Genomic DNA, 21,345 nt, shown 5'->3' on the forward strand with positions numbered 1-21,345 from the left:
AGCATTGGGCTCCACCAGAAAGCAGTAGCCCCTCAAGAGCCAGAGTAAGGTCCCTTGCTCAGCCTGTAGCTCCTTGATGCCCTGCCCCTGTAACTGGCTTCCCTGGGGCCTGGGCAGGCCAAGCTAACCCACCTTGGGATGAGTCAGAAGCGGGCAGGCACAGCCTGCAGCCCATTCTCCGCCCCCTCCTCAGGGTGTGGTTGCTGCAGGTCTCCTGGGTTCTATGGATAAGGAGCCCAGGCATCTCTGCCTGTGAAAATGTCCCCAACATGGGCCTCCTGGTCATCTGCAGTGACCCTGTTCACCTCCCCACATCAAGAGCAGGCTCTTGCCTGCCACGGACTGGGCAGCAGAAGAGGTGTGTACTCTGTGTGCATGTGGGTTAGGTATACAGGATATCAGCCTGAACATCAAACCAAGAATCTCATAATTTTAGGGGGAAGAGGCTTATAGATCAGCCTCATGAGGGGAAAACTGAAGACTAGGGAGGTGGGGAAACATGCTCAGGGGTGAATGACAGAGCTGGGACTAGATCAAATCTCGCCAGGCTACAGGCACCCAGGCAAGGAACCCTGTGGGCAACTGGATTCCAGATCTGCCCTCCAGGCCCAGCCCAAAGGCTCCACTGTCTGGTTCCCAAGTGGATCAGAGCAAGGCCTGCTGCAGGCTGAAGGGACTCTACAGTTTATCTCAGGGGCCTCACAACCTTCCCTGGCCTCAGGTCTCAAGCCCAGTACAGTAGAGCAAGCAGGGCTGTGGTTTTCTGCAAGGCAACCCCACCTTCTTCCTCCATGAATAGTACCTCTCGAGGAAATGCTTCTCCATGTGGTGCCACAGGGCCAGGGCTGGGCACGCTGCCTCTCAGTAGCCCCTCTGTACATACAGACAAGCCTGGCAAAGATGGTGCCCTCCCACCTGAACAAGTGACAGGGCCAGTGGGCACATGATGTAAGTGGGGTCAATCAGAGTCCATTCTCGTGATTGCTGCGTGTGGACCTGGAGACAGAGGTGGCAGGCTGGGATGATGTAAGCCTGGACCTGTCTGTGGCATGGCCTCCTCTTCCCACTCCATCCCCCCACGTGGGAGAAGCTATTTCAGAATAGGTAAGAACGAGGCCAACACACAGAGGGAAAGTGTCCTGACCCATCCTCTCTGTTCTTAGACTCTCATTTCTAAGGCCAGTTTGACCTCTGGACTTCCCAGTTTTATAAGCCAATAAATGAATTCTTTAAGGTAGGTTTAACTTGAGTTCTTGTTAGTTCTAACCAAGAAAATCTTGACTAATAAAAACAGGAGACTCCAAGTCCAAGGTGGATCTGAGGATGTCTGCCCACTATGATGGGTGACAGGTGCTAGGTGTCCCCTCCCACCAGGCTTGGGACAGGTTGAGAAGTGGGGATGCAAATACCCCTACTGCTACCCTGCATGGTTTGGGACATGGAGAAGGCAGTGAAGGCCTTGGAGCAGGTTGTAAGTTCTTTAATATAACATTTACCAGGTACCTACCTTGAGCCAGGCACTGTGCCAGGCCCTGAGGCCAGAATGGTAAACAGGTTAGACACACCCCCATAGAACTAAGGCTAAGTTTGCCTTGAATTTTACATTGTACAGCTCTATCATTAACTAGCTGTTTGACTTTGGGCAAAATATTTAGCCTCTCTGAGCTTTTCATAACCTATAAAATACATCCTGGGCCTGAGTCAGGGTTCAGGAGATAATGCGGAGTCTGGCTCAGTAAATAGTAGCTATCATAGTAACTCCCTTTGTCCCTGTTCTCTCCATTTCTGAGGCTCATCCTCCACTGGGGTGCCCACAGAGAAAGTTCAGGAACAGTATGGGACCTAGGGATGATCTAAGACCAGAATTCAAAAGATGCTATCAGACCTCTGTGACCTAAGTTGGGAGTGACACTGCAGTGGGCTGGGCTGGTCCAGGAGGAAGGCTGCCTGGGAGAAGGAGGAAGGATGGGATGGCGGGGGAGAGACCCAAGTCAGGCTGGTAAGATCACAGATTGGTGAGAAGGAAGTGCTTGGCCTGTGGCTCCACAGGCTGGGGGTGTGGCTGAATGAAGGTGTGTTACAAGGCCACTGCTCTGAGGCAGGGGAGTAGGGATGAAACCCGTGCCAAGGTTGCCCTTGGGGTGGGCCTGGAATGGAAGAGGCAGTTATGAGAAATATCCAGACTGGATGATGGCAAGGGAGAGCAAGGAGCCCCGGAGGCTGGGAGAACAGGGCTGTCTCTCACAGTACAGGGCAGATAGTCTGAGGGTCATGGGACAGGGAACATTACAAGTTTTCTTTTAGATAATGATGGGTTTGGGGAGTACTAGAAGTCTGGTGGAAAACAGGCAGGTGACAATAAATACAGGACTAGATTCTGTGACTGGCCCGACTGAAAGCAAATCCCAATAAATAGGTGGCTGAATGGCATGCTCAGTCTGTGGGTGCTGGGAGCAGGAAGGCACTTGGTAGGATTTGGAGCACTGGGGTTAGAGCGGAGGGGGCGCTGTAGGAGGACAGGCAGCACTGGCAGGGTAGAGAGGTGACTTTCCAGTCAGGTAGGACCAGAGTCTGAGAGGACAGCTCAGCAGGAAGGCACCCTCTGCTCTGAAGCTGGATCTGCCACTGCAGAGAGAAGCTAAGGGTCTTCGAGGAGAGAGGATGTCCTGTGGGAGAAGGTCTGCCATCTCTGAAGAGGCTGCTCCACGGGGATCTAAACCTGGCCTTCCGCCCCTGGCCCAGTGGAGACAACCTCCTGCACTCAGGTGCCTGAAAAGCAGTGGCCACAGGCAAGCAGCTGGCAGTGCCCCGGGCCTGCCTCTCCCCCAGCCCGCTCCTGGCAGCCCAGCCTCCCATAATTGCCTTCTAAAAATATTCTTCCCTCCACCCCCACCTCTTGATTTCAAAATATTTAGTTTTCAGGGTATTTAAAATGAGAGTTGGCGGCTCTTCCAGCTCCAGATAACAAAGCTAAACATTTATGCTTCGACTGCATTTCTCTGAATCGGCTGAGATCTCGGGTTTGATATGGCAACAGCGGGAGGGAGGGGAGTCAGTGCAGGACGGAGCATGTGCAGGCTTCCCGAGGGCCAGGGGCAACTGATCCACCCTGCCAAACCCTCTAGGACCCTTCCCTTCCTCAAAGGGCCACCTACCGCTGTTGACGTGGAGCCGGCCCCGGACGGTGTCCTTCCCCAGGATGTTCTCAGCCTCGCAAACATACTCCCCAGCGTCCTCAACCTTCACCTTGTTGAACTGTAGTCGAGAGTTCTTTCTGGTTAGGGAGGGGAAAAGAGGGGGAGAGGCGTGAGCTGAGGGGGGCGACGCTCCCCAGCAGTCTCCCCGCAGTCACCTCTCCCCACAGACCCACAGTGGCCTTGCAGGTTGGCTGGAAAGTAGATTTCTCAGGTTGGCCTTTCCTGGGGTCTGGAAGGAATGCTGAACCTCCGGAGCTGAAGGGAGACCTGGACCCTAGGGCAATACAGGGTGGGGCTAGTGGCTACACACATGTTCTAAATCTATGAATTCTCACGTCTATTTTCCTAAGGCTGGACCTTTTTTGTAAATTTTTCTGGGGGAAGAGAGCCAGGTCCCTTAGGAAGTCATGGCTACATCTCTCATTCTCAGCTGCTTTAAACTTCCTTAAAAATGGCCGCTTGTCACTCTGGATATGTAGGATCCATTCCCAGTGCAATGGTTTGAATGTGTTCCCAAAGTTCATTAATCCCCAAAGCGATGATGTTGGGAGATGGGGCCAAATAGGAGGCTGATGTCACAAGTGCTCCATAATGAATGGATTAATGTTGATTTTGTGGAAATGGATTTGTCATAAACGCAAGTTCAGTCCCCTCATCCTCTTTCTCTCACCAAGTGATGCCTTCTGTCATGTTATAGTGCAGCAAGGCCCTTACTAGATGTAATTTCTCATCTTCAACTTCTCAGCTTCTAGAACTGTGAGCAAAAACCACTCCTATTGCTCATAAATTACCCAGTCTGTGGCACCCAGTTATAGCCACAGAGAGTGGACTCAGATACCCAGATGCCTGGGAGAGCCACAGTCACCTCTATTCTGAGAGGTTCAGGTGGCTACTGTGCCCAGATCCCAGACCAAGCCTGTGGCTCTCACCTGCCTTCCAATCAGCCCTGCCACTAAGGGGCACTCTGTGACCTCTCCAAGGGGCTTTTGTTTCATTTTTCATTCATTTGACAAATGCTTACTGAGTGCCTTTGTGTGCCAGGAACTTGTACTTCACACAACAAAAAGATTTTGGACTTGATCCCAGGGCTGAATTGGGCACCTCTTCCCATAGAAGGGAAGGCTAAATCCTAGAGGGCTTCCTGACTTGCCCAAGGTCACCCAGCAAGGTAAAGGCCGAGGTGAAGTAGGTGCTGCAGCTAGTGAAGACATGGGCATCTCTGGACATCTGAAGCTGGGGCTAGCCCTTCTTCATCCAGTCCGTGCATGCAGAGTCCCTCCATGCCATTGCCCTGGTTTTATGATTCCAGCGTACAAAGCCCTGGCTCCCCTCTTCTTTCTGAAGTTCTGGTCAAACTTCTCCTTCCTTCTCAGAGCTTCCCTGTACCTATCCCAGCATGCCTAGGCTCTGCAAGGGTCTGTTCACAGTTCCCATCCGGCCTTCTGCCCCATTGTTCTCAGGGACCAATGAGAGTGCTGAAAAAAGCCCAGGACCCCAACCTGGATCCCTGGGGGAAGCAGGAAGTAGCATGGAGGAAATGTCTTTGTGTGATATCATCTTCTCTTTTTTTTAGTGATGAGTTAAAAACAACAATAACAACGACAGATTCCCAGAATATGTGTAGTGGGTTGGAGGGGTGGTGGCTCATGGGACAGGGTGTAGTAGAGCTGTTGCTGCCCAGAACCCCAGGGACATAAAACAGAGCCAGGACACTGTTGGGGTAAGGAGGGCAAGGGCAGGTGAGCAGAGAGGCTGGCCCACAGAGATGCAGACCAGCCCACAGTCCCTACCTGTGCCTATGCTTTGGGGACCTCTTTCCTGGCCTTGCCTTTACCTCTGAAGGTAGGCCTCTTCCCCCATATCCTCACCCCAAGACTCCCAAACTAAAGTGCTGCAAAACTGTCTTGTCAACAGAGCCTATTGCTGTACTGGGATCCTCACTAGTGTGGTGACAGCTGCTTGACTATACCCTACCTTCCTGGCTCGAGCTGGTCTTTGTCTCCTTGGCCTGATGCCTGCCCACAGTCCTCTCTGTCAATTAAAGTTTGTTCCCTTCATTAAGTAGAGCCCTGGAGGCCCCTCTGACTGAGACAGCATCTCCTTCCCTGCTCCTTAGCCTAATTAGATAGCACAGAGCCCAGCTTCCCTGGGATGTGGCTGCTCTCCCTTCCAGGCACACTGGACAAGGAGGGCAGGGATCACCTGAGAGGACCCAGAGCCAGACCCTCCTCATCACTCAGAGTCACATTCAAGGGAGCCTCCCTTACATGAAATCATATGTAGCAGGACAAGGCAGAGTGAGGCTCAGGGTATTTGAAGGGGGAAAGCTGGAACTTTAAGGAAGGGCTCGATGAGAACACTGCCCCTTGGAGGAATGGAAAAGAGGTGACAATGACTCTCCAGATTTGCCAGCGGCAGGCATCTTGGTTTACTGGGGACACATGGCTCTCCGGGAGGTGGCTCTGGACACAGAGGCTCTGGGGTGGGGTGAGGAGGAGGGCTCCGTGGGTCTCAGGCCTGGGACCACGACATTCCCTCCTCACTCCTAGCTCCAGCTGCCGTCCCTAGGGACTCACAGCTCTCTCTGGCTTTCCTAGTGCCCCAACACTGTGCTGACCCAGGTCTGTCCCTATGAAGGGTGCCCATCCCCACCTTCCCCAGCTGGTTCTCTGCTGGCAGGAATGGGATCTGGGCGGCTGCACATTTTCCTCAGCGCCTACCCCCTGCCAGCCCGAGGGGCCTGTCCCAGCCTGCCCCTCATAAATAAGGGAACACGCGGTTCTGCAGGGGAGGGCCCTGTGCCCAGGGCTTGGGGGGCAGTTTTCTGCTGGCAGGAAGGCTGGGTCAGATGCTGCAATGTGGTGGGCACAGAGTCACACAGTACCAATGGGGAGGGGGTCTCCGCAGGCCAACAGAGACACCAAGACTGAGCACAACATGGGCAGGTGGAATGTATTCGAGGAGGGCTGCAGAGCCTGCTGCAGGGCAGGCAGGGAAGACAGAGAAGGGCTTCCCAGAAAGGAACCTCCTGCCACTGGCCCCTGCGCTAGGTGAGATGTGTACAGGAGGAGGGTGGGTAGCGTGCAGAGGTGGCAGCAATATCAGAGTCACTCCAAGGAGTCCTTGGTAACAGGAAATCAGAAGTTCCCCATCCTGGTCCACTCTTCACCACTAACAACTCAGTTCTGGCATCCCAGAGGCAGGACAGGTGGGACAAGCATGGTTCAGAATAGCCCAAGGGGTAGGATCCTGATAGGTAGGGGCTTGGGGCACACTTCAGACTCAGGGGCCTACCACACCCAGAGGAAGACCTGACCAGGCTGTTTCTGGACTGGGTCACCCATTTGTCAGAGGAAACTTAGGCTTACCCAGGAAGCATTTGGTTCAGAAGACAAGAAAATCCAAAGGCCTCTTGCCCAACCCCAGTGGACCTAGGCCCAGGAGAAGAGGCCCAGCCCTACAGGAGTCTCGTCAATTCAACACTGAATGTAGGTCTCCACCAGATCCACAGGGGAGAAGGCTGTATGGGGGGGCTAGTCGTTGTCTCTCTCATGTCAGCAGTGACAGTTCCCTCCACAATGCAGTCAAGCCATATCTAAGGCACTGTTGGAGGAGACAAGAGCTTTGGGGCTTGGGCATGTATTCCTGAGACATGACATTAGCTGGACCTTGGAGAACTTTGCCAGGCACAAATGGGACAAGCACAGGGAACAGACCAGCATCATGAAAGTAAAGACCAGAGGTCAGGAGTGCAGTGGGGTCAGGGAACAGGAGGGCAGTGATGTGCAGACAGAAGGATCTGAAGAACCTCAAGGCTGTACCCAGCATGCTGCAGGTTCTCCAGATCCGTCAAGTAACAAGTGAACAATCACAAATGTGTCCCTGTTAGAAAGATCATCCTCTGTAGGCATTCACAGGGATCTTTGAATCTCCAAAACTGGGTGTGTAAGGCCTATTTTGTTTTTTTTCCAAAGAAAGGAAGGAGATTTTGCCCAGGCTCTACACTGAAAGCTGGACTAGAGACTCATGAAGGCAGGGGCCACTGTTGTTTCCTTTACCAGTGAATTCTGAGCCTCTAGCAGAGTGCCTGGCATGCAGATGATAATACGTACACATCGGATACAGCAGTGATTTTACAGGGGGCCTGCAGCCTCGAATGGCGCGAGTGGTGGAAAAGCAGCTAGAGGCAGAGGCTGGGTAAAAAAATGCAAAGACAAAGAAGAGGGCATCCCCTTCAGAGATGTGGTCTTCCCTGTAGGGATGGCAAAGGGGCAGCTGTTGGGCATCAGGGAGGTTGGGTGTGCACAGCTGAGAGCAAGCACAGGAGGCAGAGGCTGGGTTGGAGAGGCCAGGGTGGAGAGGCTGGCTTGGGGCATTCAGAATTGAAACACCTGTGGATGATTCAGGGATAGTGTCTGATGCTGAGCTGGTAGCCTGGATCTGGAGCTCTTTAAAAAAAAAAACATCAAGCATGGAGATGGAGGCTTGGGGTCTCAGATCTTTAAAACCACGGGAGAGGGTGAAATCACCAGAAGGAGAGAGGGGGGAGTGAAGCCCAACACACAGGAAAGCCAGCATCATGGTGTCTAAGAGGTCACACTCACAGGAGGAGCAGGGAGAGCCCACAGGGTGAAGGGAGCAGATGACCTGTGTCAGGGCTGCTGAGAGGCCTGGAGGCTGAGGTTAGAGAGCCCAGAGGTCAGTGGGGTCTCTCAGGGGCCTCAACCATGGAGAGGCCCGGGAAACACTGAGGAGTCAGACTCTCTCAGGGCAGCGTGGGTGGAGCCACTGTGCTGCAAACACTCTCTAGAGACTGTTCTCGGTGGTGGAGGGAAGAAGAGAGATGTGGCAACAGCTGGAGGAGCACGAGGAGATAGCACCCCGGAGGGAAAGCTCTCAGAAGAGAAGCGACAGTAGTGAATTTGCTAGGAGGGAGAGAAAGGAGGCAGTAAGTGGGGCCACGGCTCTGGGGCGAGTGTGCATGTGTGTGCAGAGGAGCCTGGGGCCCCCATGGTGGGGGGAGGGTGGAGGAGTGGGGATGGGCAGTGTGGGTGCACCTGGGGGTAATGTGGAGGGTGAGGATGAGCACTCTCTCTTGACTTCCACTCTCTCAGTGAGGTAGGGGAGAGGCCATCTTCTAGGCAGAGAGGATAGGAGGCAGACAGAGTCCTACCAGCTCTAGTTCCAAGAAGCCTGTTCACTCTTCTCTCTAGCTTGGAGCCAGTCTTGGCTGGCAGTGAGAAGCGGGTGCGGGGGCCTCAGGTGAACAGGTGGGAGGCCGCGATTTCTTGATAACACTAGACTAGGGACACACAGGAACACCCCTGACCCTGTCCCCAGTCATCACGATTTCTTTAGGAAGTGGCATTCTGTCACCTTTAATCTAAACCACACCCTTCTTAAATTCATGTTTTCTGCCTGGGCCACTTTCTGAGGTGACCAGTTGTATCTTTGCCTCTACTCTTGGCAGGAGAGTCAGAGAATGGGAGGGTGACTCCCCCTCCCCACTCTTGCACAGGTTCCCAACACTGAGGCCCAGAGGAAGGCAAGCACACAGGCCACACAGTAAACCAGGTGTGGCCTGATCCGGGGCTTCCTTTCCATCACTTCCTGTTATGGGCCAGGCTGGACATTCTCTAAAATCCTTTCCACTTGTGTGTGATGGGAGGTGAGCAGGAAAATGACAGTCAGAAAGGGAGTAGTTATAAGCTCCTCTGCAGGTAAGGACAGAGAAGGCCAGGGTCCTCCTCAGATAAGAGAGTTGAAGAGTACGGTCAGATGGAAAATCTGTTTAGCCTGCAGAAAGAGGAGGGGGCTACTCATGGAATCCTGGTTCCCCTGATGCCCAAAGCCCCCTGCCTGACCAACCCAAGTTGGATGAGAAGCCAAATGCCAGCCTGAGACTTGGGGAGCTTCTGAGTTCATCCCCTGGAGGGCTGATTCAAGATTCAATATAATTCTTATAAGGTAGGTGGCACAGACTCCCCTCACACCAACCAAAACTTTTCCTCTTACCAAGTTCTCTGACAAGGGACAGCTTGCCAAGTTCTCTGACAAAGGAGGTGGTTTGGAGGCAGGGTCTTTCTCCCCGAATTGCCAGATTTGCGCTAGGTCTTTTGAGAATTTTTTTTGACACGCAAGGACTTCTATGGGTAAAGCTGACCTTGACAATCAAATTGCCTCCAACCATCTAGAGACATTGGCTGCTTAACTCTTGTCTGCCGTGTGCAATTCACCAGGGCAGCATAACCAGAAAGACCCAGAACTTCAAGGAGAGGACTTGGGGTGCAAGGAAGCGGAACAGAGCGAGGGGCTGGGACTGGCTCTGTGCTGGGCCTGGGCACATCCCTTCTCAGAAGGGAGGGCAGCTGGTGGGACAGAGGGTGGGATGGATGTCGCTCACCTGCCATTGCCATATTTGATGCGGATGTCTCGGCTGCGATTGAGCTCCTTGCCATCCTTGAACCAGCGGTAGGAGGGCTGGGGGTTCCCGGCTGCTGCCTCACACTTCAGTGACTGCTTCTCGCCCACCTGTCCCGTCTGGCTCTTCATCTTCTTCAGCTTGGGCCGGGTGGCTGTGGGGTACAAGGCAAGGGAGTGAGCGTGGTGGTGGCAGAGGCAGCACCGCACATAAGCAGTTAAGGGCTCCTGTCTGGGGTTCAGTCTGGGGCGGGGAGGGTGAGCCTGGAAGTTGCCCCTCCTGCTGTCATTGCTTAGCTCAACTGAGGCTGTATTTCAGTCCGCAGTGAGATCGGTATACTGCTATTTATGGAGTTTCCTTCGTACTTGGCATGGTACTAGGAGCTTTATGTTAGCTTATAAAACCTTCACAATAACCTCATGAGCTTATTGAAGTGTTTAAATCCATTTGTAGATGGGAAAACTGAGGTTCAGAATGGTGAAGTCACTTCCCTAAGGGGAGATGATGGAACTGGGGTTCAACTCAGATCATGGCCTCAGTGCTCATGATCTCTCCTGTCCCTAAGCCCCAGGTCTGTCCCAGAGGACACAAGCAGACTAAGAGGACAGATTTGACTATCACAGTGTGGTTCTTGGTGGTCTGGTGACAATGGAGCCCAGAGGAGCTATGCACGTCCTGGGGATGGGGCTCACATAGCTAAGAGCTAGAGATGAGGTTGGAAGATGGGGAGGGGTGAGTCTGGTGGAGGCAGCACTGTGGCTTGGGAGAACTGCATGTGGTCCATTGGGATGGGCGGCAAATGGGTGAGGTGGACCTGGGTAACTAGACATGGGCTGTGCTGGTGGGCACAGGTCCACCATGGATGCAAAGCTGTGAGTGCTCAGCTGAGAGGCTTCTCCCATTCTTCTTCTTTTTAAAATATTTTTAGTTGTAGTTGGACACAGTATCTTTATTTAATTAATTCACTTATTTATATGTGGTGCCGAGGATCAATCCCAGTGCCTCACACATGCTAGGTAAGCGCTCTACCACTGAGCCACAACCCCAGCCCCATTATTCTTAAACACATCCTGTTTCAACATGCCCAATTCTTTACTTCCTTGCTCCTCTCACTACTGCCTGCCCTGCTCTGAGGAAGGTGAGGGGAAACAAGTGCTCCCTGCAGAGGTACGTAATAAATTCCTCCAGTGTAGCCCTTTGCAGGATATGCAATACTTTTGTGCTCACTCTTATTTGGTCCCTGAGCTCTGTGAGAGCTGACATTGATGGCAAAGATGAGACTCGGGTTCAGAAACTTGACCAAAGCCACCTAGCTGGATAGCCACAGAGCTGGGACCAAAGCCCAGGTATCTGAATGTGCGATATGTTGAGCTGGTAGCAGGCTAGTGTCTACTTTTGCAGCCTCACCTCTCTTTGAGGAATGGAGACCCTGGTTGTTCAAATTTTTCCAATAGTAGAAGGGAGGGTCTGTGAGGGCCAGGAATTGTCTGGAGACTGACTGCCCCTGTTTAGGTCATTGGTCCTTTCCTTGGTAGCTCAGAGTCTGACAGTGGGCAAGGGCTGGCTCTGGAGAAAGGCCGGCAGAGAGGGCCTGGAGAGAGGTAGGGGGTCCCCTCCTTGAACTTAACCCTGAGCTGTTGCTTGTGAGTACAAAGTCAGTGGCGTGAGGTACCAGGAACAGAGAGAACTACAAAAGAAAGCCTTTAAAAATGTGTTACCTAGGGCTGGGGATATAGCTCAGTGGTAGAGCCTAGAGCGCTTGCCAGGCATGCGTGAGGACCTGGGTTCAACACCCAGTACCACAAAAAAGAATGTCTTAAGCAATGATTCTTGTGAAATAATTTTGTTCATTTTAGAAAATTAAAAAAACACAGTCGGGTAAAAAGAAATAAACAAAATCATCCATTATCCCAGTACTCAGAATGAACACACGCACACCATTTTTAAACAAAATGGGGTGATCAGTGCCAGTAACATGTTTCTCTCGTTTAAGAAAACAATGTAATCCTTTCACCTGGGTGTGACATATTAATAATAACATTTACCAGATTGAATTCTATGAGGTAGGAGTATCTGAAGAGATGAAAATAGACATTACTTGAGAAAAAAGTTTCTGTAAGGAACATGGGGTGAACTCGGCTAATGGAGTATCTTCATTGGCTTCAGTAGATTATCTAAGTAAGGGCCTTAAAACTTTTTTCTTTGATCCCTTAACAGCATTTCAAGGAAATAAAATTATGTAGAACAAGTTCTATAACATAACTTCTATGCGTATATATTTATAGATATATACATATTTTAATAGATAATATATTCACAATTCAAAATTTAAGAACCATAAAAGAGTATTTAAAACGGAGCCACACCTCCAGCCTCTAAGTTCTGAGCACAGATATTCAGTTATTCTTCCAAGAGGCAACTAATTTTATCAGTTTCTTTGATATCCTTTTAGAGATCTCCTAAGCATATATGAAAAAACCCCTAGTACTCACACACATTTTTCCACCAAATCATTTTTCATCCTTGCATAATATTCCTGTATGGGTGTATCATAATTTATGTAACTGAATCCTGTTGTGAGGCGGTCAATGTGCCCCCACCTCCCATCACAAACATTCCCAGAGGAACATCCTTGTGGCCTCATCTCCATGCTGGTCCAACAGACACAGCTGTAAGGGCAGTGTGGCTCTAGACTCACTGCGTGTGTTCCAATCCAGGCACTGCTACTTGTTAGTTTTGTGTCCTTAGGTCATTGACTGAATACTTCTACACCTCGGTCTCCTCGTCTGTAAAATGCAGGCGATAAATAATAGCTCCTATGATGGCCGTGAGGATTATACGAGATAATGCACGTAGAGCCTGGCATGCACAGAGAATTCAGTAAAGGTCAGCTTTTATTATTATCGTTATTATTATCCACAATTCTTTCCTAAGGCGATCTTCCTAAAAGTGGCTTGCTGCGTCAAAGGGTATGCAGTCTTTTGGCTTCATGAGCTGCCAAATTGCCCTCTGGAAACGCTGCTCCAGTCTGCACTCCCCCCAGTGAATGACAGGGCCTGTTTTTCCACACCCTCACCACCACGAGGTATTATCGTGTCTTTAATCTCTGCCAATTAGCTAAGCAAAAGATAACGTCTCTTTGTTGTTGTAATTTGCATTTATTTGATTACTGATGAGGCTGAACATTTTTCATAAGTGTATTGGTCCATTGTATTTCTTCTTCTAGAATTGCCTGTTCATGTCTGCAGTCTGTTTTTCTATTGAGTGCTCATCTTTTTATTGATTTGTAAGAGCTCTTTAGAAATATTAAGGCTATTAACCTTTTGCTACAATGTTTTTCTTTTCCCCAGTTACCTGCTGCTCACATTTTTAAAATGCTGGGGTTTTTTGTTTTGTTTTGTTTTTTTGGTTTTTGTCTTTTATTTTTCTCACCCAGATGTGTTATGAGACGTGTTATGAGATGAATCTACCAATCTGTTGGACTTTTAGGCACTTCATTATTCTAGGTGAGATTGGAGTCCTGCCTCAGCATCCTTCCCTAACCTGCCCCCTGCCATCCTGCATCTGCTCCAGAGCTCCCAGTCATGCCTTATTTTAGTGCTTAAACCCAGATGCTAATGTGAATCACATGGGAGCTTCAAAACTTCTGTGGATGCCCAGGGAATATCTAGAACATTCTGAAGCAGAACCTGTGAGAATTGTCCAGGTGGTGATTTTAACAGGCTCCCGGGTGTCTTTCTCATAGAAAAGCATACATGTTGTAAGTATGCAGTTCAGAGACCTGTGACAGACAACACATCTGCACAGTTGGCTTTGCTCCAAGTTCTAGTTTTTACCTGGTGATCTAAACTCTTGGTCTAATGGTGACCTCTAGTTAGCCCCCTTCCCCTTTTCTTCATAGGTTCTAAAGCGTGTTGACCTTTCTTGCAGTTCTGACACCAGGGAGCTCCCCCGTTCCAAGCATTATGGGCTATCTCACTTCCAGCCAGACAGGGGAAGGCGGGGGTGACACTTGTTGGGAGGAAGCAGTGCTCACTCTGCCACCTTGTTTCCAGCCCGAGTTCTGGTGCAAGATTGTGCATTGAGCCAGTAGCCACTGCTTAATGGCTGTGATGATGGGCTGGGGGCGTATCACACAGAGATGGGCAGCAGGAATGATACTCATTCAGAGCCCTGGAGGAACTGGGGGCTCCAAAGTCATTTCTTGACCCCATGGAAAACACAGGATTGCATTTCGGATCACATCCTTGTGAGCCCACCCCACCTTGTGAGGACCCCGTGTGACTCAATAGTCACTTCTTGATAGTCCACTCACTTTGGAACAACCCTATTTAGGTGTGCCCTGGAGGGCTGGCAATGATTACTCTGTTTATGGCTAGATCATTGCTGTCTGGGACAAAGCACAGGACCTGGCATATAACAGGCACTCAGTATATACCTATGGTATATTTACTCATGAGGGTAAGTGCCAGCTCACTATGGGTACCTGGTTTGGCTGCATTCATTCATTTAATACTTTCCAATCAATCTACCCCTTGCCAGGCACTGTTCTGGTGCTAGTTATATAGTAGTGAACTAGACAGATTCGTGTTTTGCTCTTAGTGGGCTTGACTTTGCGTGAGGGGCACAGACATTCAGTAAGTCACCAAAAGGAAGTGAGGAGTCATAGTCAGCTGGATAAAGGCCCTAAGGTAAGAATGAGCTTGGTGAGTTTAGGGGCCTAAAAGAGGCCTATGTGGCTGGAAGAGGGTGAAAGGTGAGGGCGAAGTGAGTGGAGTCTGGAGAGGCAGACAGGACCCGAGTTGCATGGGATTGTGAAAGGCAAGATGAGAAGTCTGGATTTGCTTTTTAAATTAAAAAAAAAAAAAAGTTGTATGTGCTTACCAGAAAATTTTAAATTACATATGCAGATTTTATTTTATTTTTATTGGACAGCATGATCTGAAAGATGACAAAAATAATCATGCCATGTTCTTTTGTTTATTTCTTTTTTCTTTGAATCATGCCACGTTTTTTGCAAAGAGTTTTATAGCTCTTAAAGTTTCCTCATAAGAACACCTGAAAGCTAAGGCAGGTAAACCTTGTAGTTGTTGTTTTTTTTTTTTCTTTTTTGAAGTAAAGTTCCTCAGTGAGAGGCAATGACAGTGGTTAAGAGGGCAGGACAGAGAACACATACCAGATGGCCCTTGAAACAATGCTTGGGGACCTCCACACACTCACTTCTGGGCCCAGAACCCTGCCAGGCCTTCTGCAACAAGGACTGAGGCCCAAGATGGCCCTGGATTGTTCTGTAAGTGTGATGGGAAGACATTAGCAGCTTACAAAATTGGGGAATGGTCTGATCTTACTTGTCTGCACTTTAAATTCTTTCTTAATCTGGGTCACCATCACTTCTTCCACCCACTGGTTCAAGTACAAACCCCAGGGGTCATCTGGGACAAGGCTCAGATGCTATTTACACAACAGACCTTGGGCACCTGGTTTAGCTCCCATCCCTGGCCTGGGCACCCTCTCTCAGCTGGGTCTGGGATTGTTAAGTCTCTATTACAGCCCAGGGTGCAGAATGCCATGTTAGTTAGTCAGTGTGTGGGCATCCTAACAGGTCCCAAGAGTGTCTTGGGGCTAGAGCTGAACCCAGCAGAGCAGGCCTCCTGGGATAGGTAGGATCTGTCAGGACAAGAGCTGAAGCAACATAGTGGGCAGGCACTTACCCTTGTGAGTAAATATACCATGTGTATTTACTGAGTGCCTATTATGTGCTAGCTCCTGTGCTTTGTCCCAGACAGAAATGATCTAGCCACATATAATCAACCCCAACCCTCCAGGAATTAAGCTTGTTCCCCCTCTGTCATTGTTTTCTTACATAACAAATACTCTTTTATTGTAGAAAAATTACACAATACAAGTAAGGACAAAGAAAAACACATTTAAATCAATTCAATTACCACCACAGAGAAAACCACTGTTCATATTTTCAAATATCTCCTGCAAGACATTACTAAAATTCTTTAGATTCACTTTTTTCCCCCCAGTAGACACATTACAAGAGCATTTTTCCAAGTCTAGAAATACAGCTGTAAATTATTTTAATGGCTGCCTAATATTCCATTGTTCAGATGAATTTGGTAAGTTGTCCTCAGTGTTTTGCTACTATAGACAATATTGCAATAAACTTCCCCATCAATTCAGCTTTGTAACCCAAGGGAGGAACAGCAGTACTGAGGGTCCACGCATATTTCCCTGTACAGAGAGGAGACTTTCAAAGGTCCAGTGCACAGGAGAGTGGACAGATGAGGGTTGTCAGATAAAAGCAAGAGGAAGCTCTGTGTGCACAACAAGTGGGAGGGAAATTCTTAATACCCTTCCCCATGGCTGTCCCTGACACCTGATTTCTTGCAGGTAGAGCAGGTGGCAAGTTGATGGCTCAGGAGGTCTGTGGGTATTGGAACTTCCTCCTCAGACTAAGTCCTCACATTCCTTGGGTTGGGAGGAAGCCCAGAGGTTACTGTGTCCTGGTCTCATCCTCTTGGAGCTATGCTAACTAAGTAGCAGAACCAGGGTTCTCTGGAGTGGGAGCATAGGGGTGTAGGGATCACCTTTGGCAGTTTCAGAAGAACAAGAGGAAGGTCTCTCAAGGTCTCCACAAAAAGATTTCCCTCGATGACAGGTTCCATAAAACCTTAGGACACATTCCACGTTGCCACAGTTTGGGCCACAGGGTATCTGGTGGCTTCTGCTTCCTATCCCCTGGTGCCAAACCAGAGCATCTGGCCTGTCTCTGTCTGACAAGCAATCCCCAGAAAGCACCTCATTAAAGTAGCAACACAGAACAACAACCAGCGCTGTTCCCCACATCCCAGCCCTGAGGCCAGGAGGTGCCGCTGTGCCAGGGGCCTGACCTCATTCCTCTCGACAGTGGGCGGTGGGTGCGGAGCCTGCAGAGATCTGAGAGCAAGACAGACGCCCAGGACGAGGCTGGGCAACCTGGCCCGGGAAGACCTGGCCCTGCATCCCTCCCAGCAACCAGGGGCAGGGGCAGCGGGCTCTTAAAAGGGTTAATGATCCTCACCTCATGACTAAGACTGAGCAGTCCCCTTTGCAGGGCAACACCTGGAGACAATTCGGCCAGTCTGCCCAGCATCAAAGTCTCCCACTGTCCTGGGCCAGCAGGCTGCGACCCAGCCCCCTCCTCAGCCCTCTCCCACCTACAAAGTGACTGCAACCTATTGGAGGTTAATTACAGACTCCAAGTTCAAATGAGAAAGAAAGACAGAAAGAAACCAAACTAAAAACACAGCTGGTTTAAGTGGGCACAGAGGAACTGATCTGTGAAGTGTGCGGTAAGGTATCCGCCCCACTGATGCTCATAGGACGAGTCTCCCAAAGGAGTGTGTGCCCAGCTGGGCTTTTGGCTTTCTCTGGGCCACAGATCCTTGGCCAATGAGTCCCAGCCTGGTGCCTGGGATTGCCTTGTCCTTTTATATCCATCCAACAAATATCCACACCCAACGGGCTCTGTGATGTGCCAGGTGCCTATCAGGCATGAGGGATATGGTACTGAACAAGACAACATGGACCCTGCCCTCAGTTCAGGGTTTCTACTGAGGCTGAGAAGGGAGAGAGCCTCAAAGAGAGTCACTTTCCCTGCACCAGTGAAAGCCACTGATGCCTGGCACCTCAGCAGCCGGTGGAGAAGAGGGGCCAGGACAGCTAAGGATGAGAACTAAAGAGCAGAGGCAGACAAGGTACCAGGAGGAAAGAGGAAGGAGAAGGAGGAGGCGGGAGGAGGAGGAGACAAAATTTAGTAGCACCAAGAGCAACAGAAATATTCCTGCCTGGCCAGTCAGAAGCACCACCCACTGACACCCAACTGCACCCCTGGAGAGCAGGAAAGGCCCAGGCCCCCAAACCAAGGCCATGACCACCCTCAGCCCCTCTGCCAGAATTCAGGGAGAAACACTGGCCTTTTCGGGGGCTCCGCCAAGGCCAGGGGCAGAGATATCCAGTCCCTGGAGTCCAGGCTTCAGTACCCAAGCTCAGGGCTGAGCCACAGGTACACGAGTGGCAGAGATGAGGGAGTGAGGGAGGCACCCATGTCTGCATAGGTCCCCAGAGCAGAGCACAGTTGCCCTGCAGGTGCACAGCAACAATGCAGACACCACAGTCTCCTGGGTTCGTACCAGTGTTGGGACATGGGTACAGATGAGATGTGGAAGATGTAGCACTGTTTCAGAAAAGAGTGGCTGCTGAGGATATGGAAATTCAGGTCTGTCTCGGGCTCCCAATTTTTCAGCTGTCTGCCCATAGGTAGGCAGTTTAGCCTCTCTCAGTCTCAACTGACTCATCTACAAACCACATTCTGCCTACATTAGGGGAGTGTAGTAAGAGGAAGGTCTTTAAGGAGAGATGGAAGCTTCTGATCTTATCATCTCTTCAGCTGCTGGAGGCAGGGATGGGGATAAAGCAAGGAGGGAGGCCACTGCTATCTGCCCAAACCCTCTTAAGCTTCCTGCTAGGGAAGGTTGGGCTCTGGGCCAAAGTCTTAGGTCCTGGTCCTGGAGAACCCAGTGTGGAGATGGCCTGAAGTAGGTGGGCTGGGTCACTCTAGCTCAGGGAATCCACATAGAGCTAAGGAGGGGATCCCAGAGCTTCTGTCCTCTTTGGAATAGGCCTGCACTTCCTGTCTCCTCAGCCAAGCTGGAGAAAGTTGTTTCTGAAGCTCTAAGTCTTGGGGAATATAGTGGGATGGGGGCACCTTGTCCTTGAGACAAGACTGGCTCCTCAACTGAGATATGAAGAAGCCACAGGATGGTCCTGGACCTCTTTCTGGAGGGTCTGCTGAGCTCATTAGTAAGGAAAAGTAGCACTTTTGTATTAAAACAAACAAACATATAATGTAGTAGAATGTCAAGTTCATGTGGATTTTTAAGATAAAATAAAAATAGAAGTCTTCTAAGCAATGTTGGGCCTCAGGGAAAGGTCTTAGCAGGTCTGATGCAGGCAAGCAACAGTCACATGCTTACGAGGCTCTCCCTTCGAATCCACCTACAAGCATGGAGAACCCTGGCTAGGAACGGGGGTTGGGAGTAGGGAGAGGGAAGGGCTGGAAGTGTGATGTGGTCCTTGTGGTCCAGGCTAGCAAGACCTAGGGGACTGGAAAGAACTCACCCCAGAAAATTGCCTCCCTCCCTGGATATGAAGTAATTAGCTCAGACATGACAGGTGGAAATCCAGTGTCTCCATCTCCTCTCCCCAAGCACTCTTCCTCCTGGTGCCGTCTTTCAGTCCCACATGTCTCTTGACTTTCCTCAAAGGTCAAGTTCATTCAACTTTCACCCTCATCACCCTCCATCATATGCCAGACCCTAGTTCAGGTCACACCTTTTCCACCCTATTTCCATCCCAGGACCTCTGTGCCAGCAGGGAATACCTAGCAGATTTACCTCTACGCCTTGCTGCCATTCAGAAACCTTCCTTGGTTCCTGGATGTCTATAGAAGAAAGGCTGCTACTTTCCTTTGTGGTAGCCAGGGTCCTCAGGGGACATGTGCTGAGCCAGTCAGTGGGCTCCCCTCCCATACATCCCTCTCTATTTTCCCCTATTACTTCTCTTCAGGAAGGAATATTCCAGGCAAATGTGCATATTCTGACCTGCCTCTATGTCCCATGCTCAGGTGTCCATCAAATGCCATTCCCCAGCAGGGTGCAGGGGCACAAACCTGTAATCCCAGAGGCTTGCGAGCCTGAGGAAGGAGGATCGTGAGTTCAAAGCCAGCTCAGCAATGGCAAGGTGCTAAGCAACTCAGTGAGACCTTGACTCTAAAATACAAAATAGGGCTGGGGATGTGGCTCAGTGGCTGAGAGCCCCTGAGTTCAATTCCTGGTACCACTCCCCTGCAAAAAAAAAAAAAAAAAAAAAAAGCCACTCCCACACAGGAAACAGAAACCAGAGGGTCAGTCTTGTAGGCTGAGGGTCAGACAGGTCTCAGTGAGCGTTCTGGCTCTGCCCAGAGTCTTGTATAACTAGGCGAGTTACTTAACCTTTCTGAGCCTTTAGTCCCTTGACTGTGAAACAGGGACAATCCTACCCCCCTTCTAAGACTGTGGTGAGAATTAAATGGAGGCAACTCACGTCAAGAACTTAGCACAGTGCCTGGAACAGAGAGATAGCTTAATAACTGGAAGCTTTTATTAATCTAAATCCCTTAAGATCTCCTCAGATGCTACCGCCTTCTCTAATCCACCCAGTCAAAAGCAGTTTCTGTCCCACACAGACTCCCTGCACCTTTCGCCAACTCTTCCTGGGGCTTCTTACCTTGGAGAAAACTGGGCTCTTTCGCTTCTAGACTGTGGGGACCTTGGGGAGGGGATATGATGGGGGCATCACTGTGCTGCTGGTGTCTGGACAGAGTATGTTCTCACTGATCACAGGCTGAACCAACGAATTAGTAATGTAAGGCTGGGCTGTGACTGATGTGCACCCAAAGCAGCCTGAATCAAGTCTGCTGCAAACACTCAGGGGAGGGTGGGGCTCCTGACAGCTAATCTCGGAGCCCTTTCCCACCCAACGCTCTTCCCCAGCTCGTCACTCAGCCCCAACAGGCATTGTGCCCTAGAATAGCAGAGCAGATGACAGCTTTGCTCAGTCTACCACTGCCCACCACTCAGGGGCCCTGGAACAGGCAGGAAGCTGAGACAGAGAGGTTTTTTTTTCCAGGAAACTATTAATTTTCAGAGGAGAAGGGGCCAACTAGGTCTCCACACATGAAGGTGAAGTAGCTTGAGACTGTCTTCATTTATTCCTCTGCTCTGGTATGGATTGAGCATGCAGCATATTTTGGGTGCTGAGGGTCCTGCGGATGTGACCTCAGCCCTTGTGGAGAGCCTTGCTAGCAGGGCAATGCTGTCATGCAGGGATGAGGTCTATGACAGTAGTGTGGGGTGCTGTGGGGCACAGAGGACATGCTGAGCCTTCCTCCTTACCCTGGGGGCCAGGGAGGGCTGTAGGGGAAGCAAAATCCATGCTGGGACTGAGGGATGAGCGGGAGTTGGCCAAGAGAAGGCAGAAAGAGTGCCAGGCAAAGGGGGGAGCAGCTTCCTAGGGATAAGGTTGGAAGAAGACTGCAATGCCCTCAAGGGACTGGAAGAAATTCTACCCCCTGCACTATAAGGTGCAAGAGCTGAGGGGGCAGTGACTGCTGAGAGGGGAGGGAGCATGCCTTGGGGGCTGTTCCCCTCATTCTTGTCCTGTGGCTGCCAAGCCCTTTGCATTATAAGTATGTGGACTTCCCTCTCTGAGCCTCGGTTACCCCATCTATGCAGGGAGGGGAGTGAACTATCAGCTCAGATGAAGCCTTGGCTGATACACAGAAGCCATAGATCCCAGGCAAGGCCCCAATCTCCAGAGTCCTTTGCAAGGGTTTCTGGGTGGGGAGTAAAACTGAGACATAGCCCATGGCCACATACCCATCCACCACCACTCCATGTCCTGACTGGTCAGCAGGATGACTAAGGGGCTCTTGATGGAGCCCTCCCCTGGTCCATCTTTCCACACACTAGGGGGCAGCCAAGGATGCCCAAAGGGCAGCTCTGACAAGGCTGCCCTCCTGCTCAGGACCCTTACTCTCTGCTGGTTCAGAGAAGGTCAACTCACCAGCCTGACATTCAGAAGATCCACGTGACCCTTGTGGTCTCTCTCTCTCCTGTACATGGTGCTGGGCAGCATAGT

At 50.6% G+C, this 21,345-nt stretch overlaps 1 protein-coding gene across 3 annotated transcripts in view; it reads right to left on the reverse strand.

Annotated features, from left to right (window-relative positions):
* Positions 1 to 21,345, reverse strand: part of Nrg2 (neuregulin 2) — a 187,706-nt gene that overhangs the window by 29,399 nt on the left and 136,962 nt on the right. For all 3 annotated transcript variants that reach the window (XM_047556102.1, XM_047556099.1, XM_047556100.1), the window contains exons 2-3: positions 9,601 to 9,772; positions 3,156 to 3,274 (exon numbers count right to left, since the gene is read on the reverse strand). In XM_047556102.1, the coding sequence (XP_047412058.1) occupies positions 3,156 to 3,274; positions 9,601 to 9,772 (291 nt within the window). The remainder of the gene's footprint in view (positions 1 to 3,155; positions 3,275 to 9,600; positions 9,773 to 21,345) is intronic.

This window comes from Sciurus carolinensis, chromosome 6, assembly GCF_902686445.1.
Source record: "Sciurus carolinensis chromosome 6, mSciCar1.2, whole genome shotgun sequence".
NCBI lineage: Eukaryota > Metazoa > Chordata > Mammalia > Rodentia > Sciuridae > Sciurus > Sciurus carolinensis.